The sequence below is a fragment of the Anabrus simplex genome, chromosome 1 (assembly GCF_040414725.1).
Source record: "Anabrus simplex isolate iqAnaSimp1 chromosome 1, ASM4041472v1, whole genome shotgun sequence".
Lineage (NCBI taxonomy): Eukaryota > Metazoa > Arthropoda > Insecta > Orthoptera > Tettigoniidae > Anabrus > Anabrus simplex.
In genome coordinates this window covers 15,341,450-15,360,277 of record NC_090265.1, presented here as the reverse complement: position 1 = coordinate 15,360,277, position 18,828 = coordinate 15,341,450, and the positions used below count along the sequence as shown (strand labels likewise).

Genomic DNA, 18,828 nt, shown 5'->3' with positions numbered 1-18,828 from the left:
GTCTTTTTGGATATTAAAGGTGCCTATGATGCTGTATTATTGCATATCCTCTGGGAGAAATTATTTAGTGTTGGATTCCCCATTCAATTTATTTCTATTTTAAATCAACTATTTACTAACCGTCGGTTAACTATTAAATCTCCCCAACACACAATTGATAGCCGTTACACATCACAAGGTTTACCACAGGGATCGATCCTCAGTGGAGTTCTGTTTGCCCTTTACATGAAAGAGCTCGAATCTCTTGTGCTACCACACGCCCGTATTCTAGCTTACGCGGATGATTATGTTATTTATTGTGCTGACTCCCACATTGACCTTTGTAGAGACAAAATATCTCAGGTTCTAAGTTTAGTCTTTCAGTGGCTAACGGCTCATGGACTTTCCCTTTCTATATCCAAATGTGCAGCAATGATCTTTACACATAAACGAACCTTTGATAAAAGCCCTATTAACTTTGACACCTATAGCATCCCCTTGGTTTCACAACACTTATATTTAGGAATTTATATCGATCACAAACTCACATGGCAAGCTCATATACGACACCTTATTAGGAAATCAGATCGTTATATCACCATTCTGCGAACGGTAACGAAACGTGCATGGGGTGCTGACCCTTTGTCAGCACTGCAGCTATATCATGCAACCATTCGGTCCATACTTGATTATAGCGCCCATATTATTGACTTAACCCCTAAACATAGTTTATTAGCGTTGGATCGTCTCCAATTTACAGCACTACGTATCAGCGTGGGTGCCCTCCGCACAACACCTACTAACGCTTTATTAGTAGAAACGACGGAAGAACCACTGTACATCCGCAGGATAAAACTATCCAAAAAATTCCTACTGAAACACATTAGTAGAACGAACTCCCTTATTGTCCCAAAATTACAATTATTATATGAATATTATCAACAGCGTCCTCCTCCCAATCATCGGTATCCCGCCATATACATGGCTTATGCTGCAATCCACCATCTTACTGAAACTATATTTCGTACACCACGTATTAATACGTATTCATACCACTATGATATTCAAACATTCCGTCCTTCTGTTATCATTGCCCCTTCTGATGCATCAACCCAATCAATGGCTGCACCTTATCCCACACTATATGTTCATAAGAAATTTAAAAGTTCCATAACTACACCAGATTACCACCTATTTACCGATGGGTCAAAATCTAATACTGGAGTCGGAGCGGCATTTTACGATCCTCAACTACTCATTAGCTTTAAATATCCGTTACCTAATAATTTAACTATTTTTACAGCAGAATTATATGCCATATATCAGGCCCTTGTATATGCTCAACGGTTGCAATCCAAAAAAATAAATATATTCAGCGATTCCCAAAGTGTTTTACAAGCTCTGCATTCACTCGCCCCTCATACAAATACATATGTCTACGAAGTCAAATCTCTTCTATTTCAACTTGAAACATCCGGTTTTGTTATAACGTTAATATGGATCAAAGGGCATAATCGACACGTAGACAACGACATGGCCGATATAGCAGCGAAAGATGCTAGTGCAGATACCGCGAATATATTACAAATCAAAATTCCGATTCTCGACTTCTTTCCAAATATCAAAGCTGCAGCTCAACACACATGGTGCACACAATGGCGATTATCTGCTCGTACAAAAGGACAATATTACTACCAACTTCAACCGAGTATTCCCACACTACCGTGGTTTGCAAATGGTACGTATACACGACGTCACATTACTAATATCATCCGACTACGATTTAATCATGCCTTAACCCCAGTATATTTAACTCGCTTTCACATTACGAACGACCCAACTTGTTCCTGTGGAGAATCTGAGTGCGATAGTGACCACCTGTTCTTTCATTGCCCCCAATATGCACATCACCAGACCATTTTGATGCAGAAATTACTTAAAGTTCCAATATCTTTCCCTACACGACTTTCAGTTTTGTTGCACCAACCTTCGCCTACGATCATTACTATTTTAAATGAGTACCTTGATAACACTCGTATAAAATTGTAATCACGATTTAGTTTAGCAGTTGGTTTTGTTCCGACATGTTTATGAGGTGGCACTTCTCAATGCCCCTGGTGAGTAGATACTGTTTCAAGGTTCTTATTATTTTCTGATCTCGTACAGCGTCACTTCTAAGTTCTTTGTGTCTTTGCTCAGTCCCGAATGTACTACCTCCATAACCCTTCCTCATACCCGATATAATCTTACTTCCTTAAGTGCATCTATCTTCGTGTGATCACGCTAAAATCGGACATTTGTGTTGTAAACGTGTGTTTTTGTGATATAAGTGTAACATATTAATGATCTTGTGACTGGGAAATAGTCTTTAATCCCAAATAAATATCCGCAAGACAAGACAAGACAAGATACTGTGGTGAGCGCGTGGAGTTAGCATCGTAACGTACAATCCCTTTTGTACTCGCGATGCTATTAGTATTGAAAGTGAATCTAATCCGATCCGATATTCAGATCTTAGAAGCAAAAAAGGTAAGTTTCTTTTAGTACTGGAGTTTAATGTGGTAAATTTTGGGTACTATTGTCTGAAGTCGAAGGCTGGTCCTCGTGTTAAAGCGTCTCATTTGTGTTGTAGGCCTGTAACTATGAATATTGTAATATTATTCGTGATATCTCTAATCTGTCTGGAAAAAGTTGGTATTCAAAGTGCATATGTTCTAATAATTTTATATTTATTCAAGCTCCGCAACATGCTGCCGATATTCCAACGTGTGAGGACAGTTTTAGTTGTAGACTAAAGTGAATATAACAACCACAATGCATGTTTTCGATATGCAAAAGTAAAATAAGATTTTCCCTGCATGTTCAACAATTATAATATACTTTTTTTTTTGTTGGACTTTCGTTACTAAAGAGGGTTTCGATAGATTTAGGAGCAGGTAACCCAAGTGAAAAGTGTCCGTTTCGAAGTGGACGTTAGGTTACTGCAGTTTTTTTAACCCTTTGACCGCCAGCCTCATACGCGATGTCCATGTCCTATACCGCCAGGAACTAATGAGCACTATTTTCCTTGCAGTATATTCGCAATAACTTCTGTTCAATTTATGTAAATTGGATGGGCATTGTTTTGTTTTGAAGGTAATGCTTTGGGCATTTTATTGATGTAAATTAATGCACATTTAATTTATAATTTTTTATTTTATGAAGTGATAATTCAAATAAATATTTCCTTTCTTTGAAAAAAAAAAGTATTTCATTATCAAAAAACGTTAAGAAAAAAGATTATTTTTACAATAACGTGAAAGTTTCTAATCTTACAGTACATGCAAATGCTGCAGTTCCTAGTTCGTTTTAAGTAAAAAATGATTGTCTATTTCACACACTCTTAATGCTCAAAAATTCACTTTTTGCCTTAAAAATATGATACAAGAATCTATTTACTAATATTCACACATATTTATATCGTTCTAGAAAATGTGCTTAGGGAGGCACAAAGGGTGTACACCCTTCTTACACTGTTTACAAATGTATCTGGTCTCTTTTCCATTTACCACCTTGACTAGGTGAATATGGAACAGTTGCGTTCCTTTCTTTTTTCGGTAAAATAGTAAGGGGTTCGTTACCCACCCGCAGGAGCCGAATTGCCGCTTGGCCACCAAGCCACTCGGCAGCAAGTTCCTCAACTAAACTTGTTGTATATAGTCTTATTTAATCTACATTAGTCCTATACATTATTAAAACGAATAAATAACTTGGAAAGTATTTTTTCCGGAACGTCCGATCAATCGGACGTTGGCGGTTAAAGAGTTAAAATCTGGTGCTCAGAGTGAAGTGCCGGTAGGTATAATTCGTAATTCACTAGAACGGCTGATCTATCCTCATCCTATAAAGGCCTCGGGCGGTCATTTTGACCGTTGGCGCGTATGTCTAACATGGTCGGGGAAACGTGAATGTTCAATAAGTTGTTTTACAACATTAGTTAACCCTTGGAATGTATTGTATACAGATCAATCCATTGTGAAATAATTATTTTGGTGGACTTGCTATTGAATGCCTTTCGTGAATACTTACTTGATGAAAATAAGTATTTGTTTACAGACCTATTCAAGCCCATGACAAGCAATGCAAGTGATTACCTTATGCGAACGCTTTTTGCAGACTACTTGGTTAGTAGGCTACACGAAGAACATATCATGGGCGTTGTTCTTTTCACTATTGGAGTTCACTTAACATTATTGTTGCTGACGACATACATCGGACCTGAGGCTTTGGAGTGTAGGGAGTTTAGTCAACCAGGCTCTTGTCTTCACAAAATCGGATCTTAGTTCTTGTATTACATGAATATAATCATGTTGGGAGATTCTCTGTCCTGCCTTGAAGACTATCCATGATTGTAAAATACCTTCGAAATCCAATCCTAGTGTCACACACACACAGTCGCTACTGATCTGCATTTAGGGCAGTCGCCCAGGTGGCAGATTCCCTACTGTTGTTTTCCTAGCCTTTTCTTAAATGATTGCAAAGAAATTTGAAATTTATTGAACATCTCCCTTGGTAAGTTATTCCAATCCCTAACTCCCCTTCCTGTAAACGAATATTTGCCCCAATTTGTCCTCTTGAATTCCAACTTTATCTTCATATTGTGGTTTATTTACGCGCCATTTGATCAACTACATCCACACCATACTTAGTTCTGTTATAAAATTCAGTAGTACTAAGGAGCTTCTTATTTTCTTCAATGGAATACTTATCAAAAGCATATTTGTGTTCATTTTTCCTTGATATACTGTGAGAGCAGTGAGAGCAGTGTGATCTTTGTTCTGAAGTATGACAGTCTCGTACAGAATGATGCGTAATGCTTTTATTGACTCTGGGATTTCCTTCCTCACTTGATTGCTTGTTACAACACTAGTTTTCTTCTCTTTCAGTCCCTTGGCCAACTTGACCGATATAAAGTTATCAGTGGTCACGTTTCGTCCTTTCATGAGGTACGGGCCATAAGTTCCGTGGCTATTTTCAGGCAGTGACTCATTATCAGGTTGCATTTTTTTCTTTCCGAAGATAGGAAACCCTTTGCACACATACTTAGAATCAAATTCTACCAGTAGCCAGAATTTTATTTCAAATTTGTCTGGCTTGTTGACCAAGTACTGTGCGAACTAGCACCTAGCTTTGCTGAGGAAGAGTTGTTCATCAGCAGTGACATATGCTCCAGGTTTATAGCACTCAAAACAATTCTCAATAAATCTGTTACAAAAAGCAGATGCCTAAGTAAATTTATCTGTGCAAATGAGTGGATCTAGTTTTACAGCAAATAGGCTACCTTACAAGTGGGCATTCCCTACTAGTCACCACAGATTTTGCTCAGATTTATAGAACATGCAAGGCTCGGCTAGAAATGGAAGTACCGGAAGTGGGAACTCCAGATGGCCAAGCAGATAAAAATAAAAATGTTGACGTGGCTCTCGCACCGTATAAGCCACTTACGTTAGTGCGCACGCCGGGCAGTAGTTGGTGTAGCGGTACGAGCTCGGACTAGTAATTCGATGGTCGTGCGTTCAACTTTGTGTTTTCTCAATTTTTATATTATTCTTTTATTTTAATTTATTTAATTTATTTTTAATGTACATGCAAAGGGCATGTACGACGTCATTTTGTAATGAGCGCATAATTGTAGAAAATGTGGAGTTGCGAACTTTCCTGACGTGTTCAAACTGATATTCTTTCTTCTCCTTTATTGGCTATCTCCCCTCCCCTCCTTAGGGACTGTGCCATAAACGTGAATAGTCGTTTCACTGTAAGATTCGCTTTCACCTGAAGGTTGCTCCTGGTGGCTGTACACGAACTATAGGTTCTTGGTGCAGGTAGAAAAAAGGTGTCCCTTACCGTCCGGGAGGCATTTCTTTGCCTTTTCTATGTCTCTTGCGTATAAATAAATAAAATTAATTATTTGCCTCTTTGCTTAATTGGAAAATGAATAATATAAAAGTTGAGAGGAAAAGAAAACAAAGTGTCTCCACACGGGGAGTCGAACCCACGACCATTGAATTACTAATCCGAGCTCTTACCGCTGTGCCAACTACTGCTGGGCGAGCGCACAAACGTAAGTGGCTTATACGGTGTGAGAGCCGCATCAACATTTTTATTTTCTGTACGCTTGGTCATCTGGAGTTCTCACTTCGGGCACTTTAATTTCTAGCCAAGCCCTGCATGTTCTATAAATTTGAGTGCAATCGGTGGTGACGAGTAGGGAATGTCCCCTTGTAAGTATTTTTTTAACCTGTTTCTTACCATAATGTTGGTGAAAGTAGGGGGACCTATAAAGATGACCTCATATGATCTATGGCAACAAAAGCATTTAATTCTTGCAAAGAAATAGACCGATTGTTATTCATTGTCTACGAGCTTCGGTCTCTGAGCACATCTTTACATCCTTCAACATGGATGTGTCAAACGCCAGGCACTAACCTTGCTAGTAGTCTGTACGTTATGCTGGAACGTGACGGCACATCTATGACGTCATACTTGCGGGACCTGCGTGGGTAGTAGGTGGTTTTGGCCGGGGGGAGAAACTAAAATTAGTGCTCACAATTAGAATTTAGGAAGGTTCAACCTTTTCAATACAAAACGTGTTGTATAAGATGTTCACCAACATATTATTTATTATATTATTAGAACCAATTTCGATGCTTATTGCGTTATCAGCTACAAAAATCACAAATGGGCAAAGTACATATCATAAAAATTGCATAAATGACTCTTGCATGGCTGAATACAAATGATGGACTGCTTTTCTCCTTAAAAGCTAGAAGAAAATGAGTAAAATGTGATGTGACATAAAAGCGTAGTAGTTTGATGGGTGAGTATTGTGCATAAAATTGGTCTGATGCTTTGAACATATAAGTCTGAATGTGATAATAAAACGATGTGGTAAAAACAATGTAGTAAAAATGTTCACTCTTCTGTTGTTCAATTAAGACACATAAGTCCAAGTCTTCATTGGTTCTTAAGGCCTCGTGCCTAGTGCTCTGGAAGGGTCCAGCTAATAATGTATCAATAGGAAACACAGTGGGCGGGTCCTCCACCTACCCCCTATCCCACTTAGGCCTTTAAGGGGGTCATGGGAGACTGGGTGGGAGAAAGCTGGATCGCTTCCAGACGCCGTATATATCCATCAAATTACGAAGACCTATCACGACACTGAACCGCCCAGAGTAAAAGGATGCATGATTGAAGCTGGAAGCGTTGGCGTGCCTAGTTCCCAATGTATTACCCTGCTCTAATATCAACTCTGAATTTTGTATATATTTCTGTAGAAACGAGCCACTAGAAGACTGGACTACATTGGCAATGTACATATCAGCAAACTCGTCCCAAATACTTTGTATAAACATGTGTGATGAAATGTAAATATTTAATATTTAAATTAAAAAAGTTTAATCTGTTCTTATCAGCTTAATTTTGTGCACTGGCAAGTTAGTAAAGCCAGTTCTGCCTTTTGTGCGAAATTAAAAGCTGGTATGATCAGTGCTCGCTTTGGTCGCTAAGCAGTACGATTAGTGATCAAAAGTGTGGTTCGCCTGCCACCAGGAGCGTGCCAACGATCTGGCCACTGCGGGGCTAAAGACGTTTAGCTACCGCGCTTATCACGGTCCAGTGAGGCGGCCAAGGCTCCTGGTGGTATAGGGTTTCACTCTAGGCTGCCCACTTAGCTTAGTGGAGTGTGTGTGAGTGAGTGCGGGAGTGGGTGGGGAGCGAGTGTGAGTGCGATGGAGGGCTCCTAGGCGGCCCGGGTGGTCCAGTGGTGTGCCGGCCCAGGTGGTTTAGGGGACAGAGCGCCAGTGAAGGGATTGTGTGTGAGTGGGAGTAGGAGTGTGAGGGGAGTGAGTGAGACTCCTAGGCGGCCCGGGTAGTCCAGTGGTGTGCCGGCCCGGGTGGTTTAGGTGACAGAGTGTCAGTGAGGGGATTGTGTGTGGGAGTAGGAGTGTGAGGGGAGTGAGTGGGTGGCGTAGGCGGCCCCGGTGGTCCAGTGGTGTGACGGCCCGGCTGGCTTAGGGGATCGAGTGCTAGTGAGTGTGCAGAAGTGGGAGCGGGTGTGCATCTGAGTGTGTGTGAGGACCCCAAGGCGGTCCGGGTGGTATAGTGGTGTACCACCCCGGGTGGCTTAGTGGTCGAGTGTGAACACGCGTGCGTGGGAGTGTGATTGTGTATTTGCGTGTCGGGTACAAGCGGCCCGTGTAGTTCAGTGGTCGAGCGCGAGTGTGGTCTAGCGACGCAGAGTGGGAGTTGACTGAGTTGCCAGTGCGGGTGAGTGTTATTCAGCGAACGGACGGTATGGACGGTGGTAGGATGAGTGCTGCTTCTGACTCGGGTGTGGCCGGTGCGGGGGAGTCCCCCAGCCTGTCTGGCAGGCTTAGTCACCGAGCTTCTACCCCTGTTTCCCCCCCCCTGGGTCTGAATGCCGACGCTACTGTATTCTTACCTGTTGAAGGCGCGGAGTCATTCGTCGGCACCCAGCTGCACATCCAGCTACCCTATACTTCGGGGAAATGGTCATGCCCGTCCTGCACTGTACCGCAGAAGACTTTCAAACGCTACGAGGACCTGGTGAAGCATGTGAAGTAATTTCATGTGGTGCCGGGAGGATCCTTAGATGTGATATTTGAATGCTGCGACCAGACGTTCAGAACATCAGAGAACAGGTACGCCAAGAAACTGGTGAGTAAGCACTGGGAGGTGGAGCACCCAGAGGAGCCCATTACATCAGATGCTCCAACGAGATGCCGCTTCACCATCCACGGCGACACCAACGAGAACCAAGTGACGCCTGGTACCCCTCCTCGCAGAAGCCTCCTGTCTACTCTGAGAAGGATCCTCACATCCCCATGTCCTTCGCAGCGAGTCCTTACCACAACTGGTCCACCACCCCCAGGCTCACCTGCGACTAATGAAGATCCAGTCAACCTCCCAGTGCAACTAGCAGCCAGTGTCAACCTGCGAGAGGTGCCAACGGCGAACAGCGACGCAACCCGCCGCCGAGATGTAGGCCGCCCTACCACCTGCAGCGGCATTGAACACCAGCCGGTGACGCCTGGATCCCCTCTCCCGAGTGCATCCTTCCCCCACAGTCACTCTACAGTCCCCCCGAACCTCTCCTCAACCCCGATAGTCCCAACCACAGCCTCCCCAACACCCCCAGGCTCTGCACTAGCAGAAGAAGAACAGGACGACCTACCCGAACACCACATCCATACGGATCGGCACATCAATAGAACACCGTATGATCCTGCCGGAGGAAGTGCCCAAGGTACGGAAGACCCAATCCAGGACGAGCCGCGGAACACCACTGGCCAACCCAGAACCAACACCGGCGACGCCATGAACTACACTCCAACACCACCGAGTGAGCCCCACCGAACTGTACCCTCGACGACCACGAGGACGACGATGACGACGACCAGAGCGCCCCTGAAAGACGTAAATTCTAGAGGCCCCCAAGGAGAAGTAATTGAGCCCCAACACGCTCTGGATTCCGAAGACGGCAGCCCTACCAGCAGCCGGCAAACACGAACTCAGCCAGTTCCAGACTGAATGGCTGGAAAGAATAAAATCCATAGCTGAGTGGGAGGTTTTTGAGCAGACCTGCGTCGAACTCACTGAAGCCGTTCGTAGAATGGTAGATGATCAACGAACGCGCAGGAGAGGGTCGAGGACCCAAACAGGCGACCTCGAAACCGACCACCCCAGCGCCGACGTCCAGGGACCCCTCAGTACGACGCCGAGGAGGCCGCTAGAATTCAGAAACTGTACCGCGTAGATCGGAGGAAGGCAATGAAGCAGATCCTCCAGCAAGAATCCCCCTTCTGTTTGGCCCCCAAAGAAGAGCTCGAAATGCACTTCGAGAGAGTCCACCGGGCCAGGGATGGATGTACGACCGACCCAGCAATAGAGATCCCGAGACTACCGACAATTGAGGACTCCGTTAGCATCGACGAAATCACCCCAGAGGAAGTCGCTGCTCGACTCATGAAGGCTCCGAACACCGCGCCGGGACCTGACTCCCTCTCATACAACAACTGGAGGCAGGTCGATAAGAACGGAGTCCTCCTCGCCGCAGTATTCAGCGTCTGCCTTTGGTTTTCTCGGGTACCATCATCCTGGAAGGAGAGCCGAACTGTACTCATCTTCAAGAAGGATAATCAGGACGATCTCTCCAACTGGCGACCGATAGCTCTGTCCAATACCATCGGGAAAGTCTACTGCGCCATTCTTGCTGCCAGGCTGGGAAAACTCGCGGCGGGGAATGACATCATCTCCCCGCAACAGAAGGGGTTCATGCCTACGGAGGGCTGCCTGGAACATAACTTTATCCTTCAAGAGATCCTGGTGGACGCCAGACGCTCCGGAAGGGAGGTGGTGATCGTCTGGCTAGATCTGGCCAACGCTTTTGGTTCTGTACCCCACTCTACCATCCTGTGGGCTCTACAGGACATTCAGGCAGGTCCTCACTACTACGACATCATAAAGGACCTTTACACGGACAGCTCCACCAGAATCCGATCCACCGCGGGAGACACAAAGCCAATCCCCTTCAACGCGGGAGTGCGGCAGGGTTGCCCACTTTCTCCACTGCTATTCAACCTAGTCATGGAGTACCTCCTGCAGACGGCTACGGCGACCTGGGACACCGACGGCTGTAGTGTCATGGGCCACGCTACCTCCATCCTAGCATTTGCAGAAGACATTGCCCTAGTGGCAAAGTCAGAAGCTAGCATGAAGAGGCTACTTGAGAAGATGGGCAGCACGGCAAACTGGCTGGGCCTGCGGTTCAAACCGCAAAAATGCGTGTGTCTACACATCAGGAAGAAGACTACTCTCAACACTGAGTACTGTATCTCTGGGGGACCGATGAAGATTCTCCGTGATGGTGAGCCCTATCAACACCTTGGGGTGCCCACGGGAATGAGAGTAGATCAGACGCCTAACGACGCCATTGAGCGAATTGAACGGGAGGTCGACGCTATCTTCGACAGCCTCCTAGCTCCGTGGCAGAAGCTGGACGCTGTGCGGACGTTCTCTGTCCCACAGCTAGAGTTTATCCTGTGGACTTCGAGGGTGAAGAAGACTACGTTCAAGAGACTGGACCAGAAAATCAAGTCCGGCGCCGAAGCTGCCTTGAACCTCCCACAACGTGCTAGCGCGGAAGTGGTCTATCTCCCGATGCGCCAAGGGGGCGCAGGTCTTCCTCCGCTGGCTGACATCTCGGATCTTGCAGTCATCAACCACGGCTTCAGACTGCTGACTTCACCAAATGCCAGCATAGCATCACTGGTGCAGGAGGGACTACGAGTCGCCGTGAAGAAGAGGATCCTTCTGGATCTGACACCGTGGGACATGGCCACATATCTCTCCGGGTCCACGGAACAACCATTTGGCAGGGACTCGGGAGATGTGGGGACACTGTGGTCTCACGTCAGATCGGCGACAAGAAGACTCCAAGCTAGGACACCGGGCATCAGATGGGGATGGGCTGAGACACTACGGAGGTGGGAACTCCACCTACCCCACCCAGAGCTTAATGAAAGCACTGCTGATCTGGGATCGCGCCGTGACATGGCGAAACTGCTGCGCAACTGCTTGACGGAGCACTACAAGCACCGGCTCCTCAACAAACCTGACCAAGGCAAGGTCTTCCTCGCTTCCTCCCGGAATGTACCATCAAACCACTTTCTCCAGTCCGGGAGGTACACCAGGTTTGCCGACTGACAGTTCATACACTGAGCATGACTGGGAGTGCTCCCTCTCAACGGTTGCAGAAGATGGAAAACTGGGAACAACGACCGTCGTTGCCGCAAGTATGGCAATCCTGAAGGGACGACGGCCCACGTTCTCAACCATTGTCACCCACACCTCGTCACCATCCAGAGGCGGCACGATGCGATCCTAGACCGCCTAGCCAACGCAGTACCGAGTAGATCAGGGGCGCTCAGGAAAAACCAACGGGTCCCCTTCGAACAACTTATAGGGGCTACGGAAGCACAAACCATCAGTGAGGAGATGAAATCCCTGCGGCCAGATCTCGTCGTCATTAACAGCAGCAACAAGGCAATCACGATCATCGACGCCACCATCCCCTTCGAGGTTGGTTACGAATCTCTGCAGAAGGCTCGTAATGCCAAGATATCCAAATACGAGCCAACTGCAAACATTGTCCGAGGCGCTGGCTACAGTGTTAACATGGATGCATTCGTGGTGGGCTCACTCGGGACTTGGGACAATGCCAACGTCAACGTCCTCCGCCGCTTGGGCATTGCTAAAAACTACGGTAAGATCATGGCCAACCTGTGTACCTCGGACGCCATCAGGTGGTCGAGAGACCTCTACATTGAACACATCACAGGTCATCGCCAGTACATCTAGGCGACTGAGGTGTAGTGCAGGTACCCAAGTGCGAGTGTTAAGTGTTAGTGAACTATGAGTGATAGTGAGTGCCTGGGTGACTATTGACAGTGTACAGTGATCAGTGAATGTGCTTGTGTATATTTTCATAATTCTATTTATTGTAGGTTTGTATAAATGTAAATATTGTAGGTGCGTGCATGTGAGAGTGATTGAGGATAAGTGTGGTGCGTATCAGTGAGAGAATCTTAGAACGAATGAGAGAGTGTCAGACCTGGCTGCATGAATTGAATGAATGAATGCGTGCAAGTTCGCTAATTTTGCCATGTTCACCAGCGACAATTTAATATGTAGCACTACTATTTTTTATTGTGCATTTTAGGTATGTGTGGGATAATGAGTGAGGGATGGTATCAGTGTCGCGACCATGTCCCAACAGTTCAGGCCAACTGCCGGTGCTCTGGAAGTGTCCAACTAACCCGATGTTAGGTAACTTGTGGGCGGGACCCTCCTCCTAACCTTCTCCCACTAGGCCTGTAAGGGGATCACGGGGTATGCAGGGGGGGAGAACGTTGGACTACTTCCAGAAGCCTCCTAACTAGTTCCCACCACCGTACATGTGCTCCTTAAGGCACTGATGCCACTCCAGAATGAATGATAGTGTGAATGACCACGAGTGTAAGTGACGAGCGCCTAGTTCCGGGGTAACCCCAACTATCCAATATTGTATATACTATCTTATAACTAGCGAACCACTCAGTAAGAGTAAGAAAATTATCTTATGTAAAAACACCAGCAAACTACGGACATTCAAATTGAACACTATGAATGGACACCAGCATTGTACTGTTTGTACTATACTGTACTTAAACTCAAACACTTAATGTAACATACCAGCTTGCAACTTTGTATATAACTATTTTGTGAACTTACATTGTATTTTTGAAAATATTTAATAAAAAAAACATTAATCTGTTCTTATTAGCTTAATTTTGTGCACTGGCAAGTTAGTAAAGCTAGTTCTGCCTTTTGTGCAAGATTAAAAGCTGGTAAGATCAGCGCTCTCTTTGGTCGCTAAAAGTTCGGACAGCGATCAACGTGTGGCTCGCCTACCATCGGGAGCGTGTCAATGATCTGGCCACTGCAGGCCTAGTGACGACTAGGTCTGCGCTTATCACGGTCCAGTGAGACGGCCAAAGCTCCCGGTGGCACAGGGTTTCACCCTAGGCCGCCCACGTGGCTTAGGGGAGTGTGCGAGTGAGTGTGTGTGAGTGCGGTAGTGGGTGGGGGAGTGAGTGCGAGTGCGGCTCCTAGGCGGTGCACCGGCCCGGGTAGTTTAGGGGAGCGTGCGGGTACGAGTGACTGAGCGTGAGGGGAGTGAATCGGAACGGGAGCGAGAGTGGGAGAGTCCTAGGCGGCCCGGGTAGCTGAGTGGCAAACCGGCCCGGGTAGCTCAGTGGATCGAACGCGAGATTGCGCATACGGAGGTGGGAGCGTGCGTTGAGGCTGCATGGAGGGTCCAAGCGGCCCTCATAGCTTAGTGGTCAAGTGTGCGTGCGGCCCGCTTGGCCCAGGAGAGCAAGTGCGACATTGGAGTGACAGGAGGAGCGTATCCGAGTGCCTGTTTGCGCAAGTGTGGGATAAGTGGGATGGAGCTGATCGGCTCAGCGAGCGCTTGCGAGAGACTGTTGAGCGTGTGGGATTGGTGAAATTGTGTGTGACTTAACATAATTAGCTTAGGGAGCGTGTGTGAGTGCCTGCCAGCGAATATTGAGTGTGTGGGATTGAGTGCCTGGGAGTGCATAAGTGTGTTTTCTAAGTGTGTGGGATTGAGCCCAATCGTCTCAGGAAGTGTGTGTGAGTGCCTGCCAGTGATTGTTGAGCGTGTGGGATAGTGTGGGGAAGAGCGCGGTTGATGGGAACAAGCACAAATGAGTCAGTGAGTGCCTGAGGATACCTGCGTGCGTTTCTGAGAGTGTGGGATTAGTGTGGGGAAACTGTCCTGAGTGGGATTGAGCTCAATCGGCTTGGCGAGTGTCTGCTAGTGTTTGCTGAGTGTGCGTGACAAGTGGGATCGTGTGGGATTGAGCTTGGGTGAGTCAGTGAGTGCCTGTGAGTACTCCTAAGTGTCTGAAGAAAGTGTTATTAGCGTGTGCCTGCGAGAACTGCTTAACTGGTTGCCACAGTGTGTGTGAACGATGAGCTCTGTCAACTACTCGAGTGGCTGCAGTCATGAGGGGGCAGGAGCTAGGGTTCCCCCTAGCCCCGCAGACAGGCTAAGCCTCAATACCCCCCCAGGTCGCCGCACTCGAGCTCCCTTGACATAAATGCTGCTGTCTTCTCACCTGTTTCAGGTAGAAGGGGGCAGCAAACAGGTACCACACTCATCGTCGAGCTTCCGTTCACCGCCGTGAAGTGGCCGTGCCAGGTCTGCTCTGCGCCGGAGCGGTCCTTCAAACGCTACTAGGACCTGTTTAAACACATCCGAAAGTTCCACGTGGAGAAGGGCAGTGAACTTGACGTGGAGTTCGTGTGCTGCAGCCAGTGGTTCGAGACCAGCAGGAACCGCTACGCCAAGAAGCTGGCCGGAAAGCCTTGGGGGCAGAAACATCAGGGCGAACCCCTGGAGGCAGACCTACCACCAAGGTAGGTCTCACCATCCACGGCGGCAACTCTACCGAATCTGCCACGCCTGGTACCCCTCCCCGCAGACGAATCCTTTCTGGTGATACTCACAACATCCTCCGTACCACTAATCCTGGCCTGTCACTCCCAACCAGTTCTTTACCATCACCCCCAGGCAACACCTCGCCAATCACATCGGAGTCATCGAAACCCCCCGAGCACCACGCCGAAGATGACCAGCCGCCCGTTGAATCATCTGCAGGCTCCATCGAGGCCCATGTCCGGGGCACAGACGGCTCCTCAGAAACGCAGCCCGCGCCGGCATGCACCGAAGACCTCTCCACCGGTGAAGATGAATTCCTGGAACCCCAGGCCACGTCAACGCAGCTTACCGCCGGCCCAGGCAGTGCACCTGTACCACGTGACTCACCATCGAGCGAGCCCCACCAAACTCACACTACGACTACGACCACTGCGACGACGATCCTGACGGGCCCTACGGGCAACAAGACTGAATCTGGCGGCCCCAATCCACCCTTCCTGGAGAGCTTGGACACCAACACTGCAGAGAACACCCCCAGCCAGGCCAGCAATACCACCACCTCAGCTGGCACCCAAAAAATCACCGAATTAGAGAATGAATGGCTGGAAAAATTCAAGAGCGTGACGGAGTCGAAAACCTTTGAACAAACTTGTGCGGAGCTCGTCTAAGCCGTTCGCAGCAAAAAATCTGAACGCCAATCTGCTGTGGACGCGCGGAAGAGTGCCGAGGGCACAGCCAGGCCGCAGAGTGAACCACCCCGATGCAGACGCCGAGGGACGCCACAGTTCGATCCGAAAGAGGCCGCCAGAATCCAGCAACTCTACCGCGTGGATCGGAGGAAGGCAATGAGGCAGGTCCTCAAGGAAGAGTCTCCCAGTTGCACGGCCCCCACAGAAGAGCTGGAGACGCACTTCGTGGGAATCCACCGGGCCAGGGATGGCTGCAGTGACACCGACGTACCTGAGGGGACACCCAAATTACCGAGAATTGAAGAGTCTGAGACCATCGCAGACATTCTGCCAGAAGAAGTTGCTGCCAAACTATCGAAGGCACCTAACACCTCACCAGGACCGGACGCCATCTCATACTCCGACTGGCATCAGTTGGACAGGAATGGAGTTCTTCTGGCCTACATCTTCAACTTCTGCCTTAAATTCTCGAAGGTTCCGTCATCCTGGAAGGAGAGTAGGACGGTGCTCATCTTCAAGAAGGGCGACCGGGATGACCTAACGAACTGGAGACCAATTGCCCTCTCAAATACAATCGGTAAACTCTACTGCGCCATCCTAGCAGCACGACTTGGGAGACTCGCTGCAGAGAATAACATCATCTCTAAAGCCCAGAAGGGGTTTATGCCTTCGGAGGGGTGCCTCGAGCACAACTTTGTCCTCCAAGAGATCCTGGTGGACGCAAGAAGATCGGGGAGAGAGGCGGTAATAGCTTGGCTTGACCTAGCTAACGCCTTCGGTTCAGTGCCACATTCCACTATCATCAGGGCACTGAACGACGTCAACGCCGGCCCCCACTTCATCGAAATCAAGGACCTGTACTGTAACAGCACCACCAGGATCCGATCCACAACGGGAGAGACTCAGCCCATCCCCTTTAACGCAGGAGTGCGGCAAGGATGCCCACTCTCGCCCATATTGTTCAACCTGGTCATGGAGTACCTCCTGCGTACACCATCTTCCACCGAGGGATACCGTATTAGAGGCCAAATCATCTCTGTCCTGGCCTTCGCAGATGATATTGCCCTTGTGGCAAAGTCAGAAGCGGAAATGAGGGGGCATGCTGGAGAAGATGGGCACTACGGCGTCTTGGCTGGGCCTGCAGTTCAAGCCTGAGAAATGTGCATCGCTGCACGTCAAGAAGAAGAGCGCCCTCAGAACGGATTTCACCATCTCCGGGGGAGTCATGAGGAGCCTCGGCGACGATGACCCCTACCAACACCTAGGGGTCACCACTGGATTGAGAATTGATCAGTCGCCCAACGATGCCATTCGACGGATTGGGCTGGAGGTCGACGCCATCTTCAATAGCCTCCTAGCTCCGTGGCAGAAGCTCGATGCTGTTCGGATTTTCACCATCCCACAGCTCGAGCACACGCTTCGGTCTGCGAGGGTAAAGAAGACCCTGTTCGCCGAGCTTGACACGAAGATCAAGGCAGGCGCCAAGAACGCCCTGAACCTCCCGCAGCGTGCCAGTGCAGAGATTGTATTCATGCCCATGCGCCAAGGTGGAGCTGGACTGCCGCCACTCGCCGACGTGTCCGACCTAGCAGCAGAAAACCACGGATTCAGGCTGCTGACATCGTCAGACGAGTGTATTAGGTCACTGGCGCTTGAAGGACTCGGGACCGCTGTCAAGAAGAAGACGTCAAGGGACCGCACGAGAGATGACATCGCCACCTACCTCTCCGGCTCAATGGTCGAGCCTTTCAACCGTGTCTCCGGGGACGTGGGCACCTTGTGGTCCTACGTGAGATCGGCCACACGTCGTCTTCAAGCACGTATACCAGGTTTACGATGGGGATGGGCTGAAACCCTGCAGAGGGGGGAACTCCATCTTCCCCACCCCACCGCTAATACATCTATAGTCGACGAAGGATCGCGCCGAGACATGGGGAAGCTTCTGAGAAACGGCCTAACGGAGCACTACAGGGCCAAATTAATCCGGAAACCTGATCAGGGCAAAGTCTTCGAGGCCTCCTCCCGGAATACAGCGTCTAATCACTTTCTGCAATCCGGGAGGTACACTAGGTTTGCAGACTGGAGGTTTGTGCACCGTGCCCGCCTTGGAGTGCTCCCGCTAAATGGCTGCCGGCGATTCGACAAGGGAAACAACGACCGTCGCTGTCGCAAGTGCGGCAAACACGACGAAACGACGGCGCATGTCCTAAATCATTGCCGGCCCCACATGGCCACCATTCAGAGGCGCCACGATGCGGTCCTTGACCGACTAGCCAAAGCAGTTCCTGCCAGATCAGGGTCCGTCAGGAAAAACCTACAAGTCCCCTTCGACCAACTACTTGGGGCCAACACTGCCAGCAACATCAGCGAGGGAATCAGGACGCTTAGACCAGACCTGGTGGTCGTCAACGAGGCCAGCAAAAACATCACCATCGTTGACGTCGCCATACCGTTTGAAGATGGCTACCACTCATTGCAGAGGTCTCGTGAAGACAAGATAACTAAATATGAGCCAACTGCTGCCATTCTACGCAACGCTGGTTACAAGGTGACCCTTGACGCCTTCGTGGAGGGCTCGCTCGGCACCTGGGACTCGAACAACTCCAAGTCCACACACTGTCTGGGCATCGCCAAGAGCTACGCCAAAATCATGGCAAACCTCTGTGTCTCGGACACCATTAGATGGTCATGTGACCTCTACGTGGAACACACCTCCAGACACCGCCAATACACCGAGGCGGGCGGCATAGTGCGGAAGCAGACAGTTGTGCCGCGAGTGTTGCTTTTGTGTCGTGTGCGAGTGTCATAGTGTCGTGAGAATACAAACGTACATGAGCGCCAGCGCGCAACTGTGAGTGATTGTGTTATGCCTGTAATGCCCCCCTATATATTCTTATTACATGCATCAGTGTATCAATGTAACTATTATAGGGTGTGCATGTGCGAATGCCTGATAGAATGCATGCTGAATGACTGAAGTGCAAATGTCTGAGCGCCTGCCACAGTGAGGAAACCCTTATTTATTGCAACACAGCAAGTGTCCAATCGAGATATTTTCTTTGTACAAGCTTATTATTTTATTGTGGTTTATATGCA

General features: G+C 48.4%; 1 protein-coding gene across 1 annotated transcript in view; it reads left to right on the top strand.

Moving 5' to 3' along the window:
* The first annotated feature begins 2,185 nt into the window (after nt 1-2,185).
* Nucleotides 2,186-18,828, top strand: part of LOC136857385 (uncharacterized) — a 36,377-nt gene continuing 19,734 nt past the window's right edge. Inside the window, exon 1 of the mRNA XM_067136432.2 lies at nt 2,186-2,508. Coding sequence (XP_066992533.2) covers nt 2,446-2,508 — 63 coding nt within the window. The 5' untranslated portion in view covers nt 2,186-2,445. The remainder of the gene's footprint in view (nt 2,509-18,828) is intronic.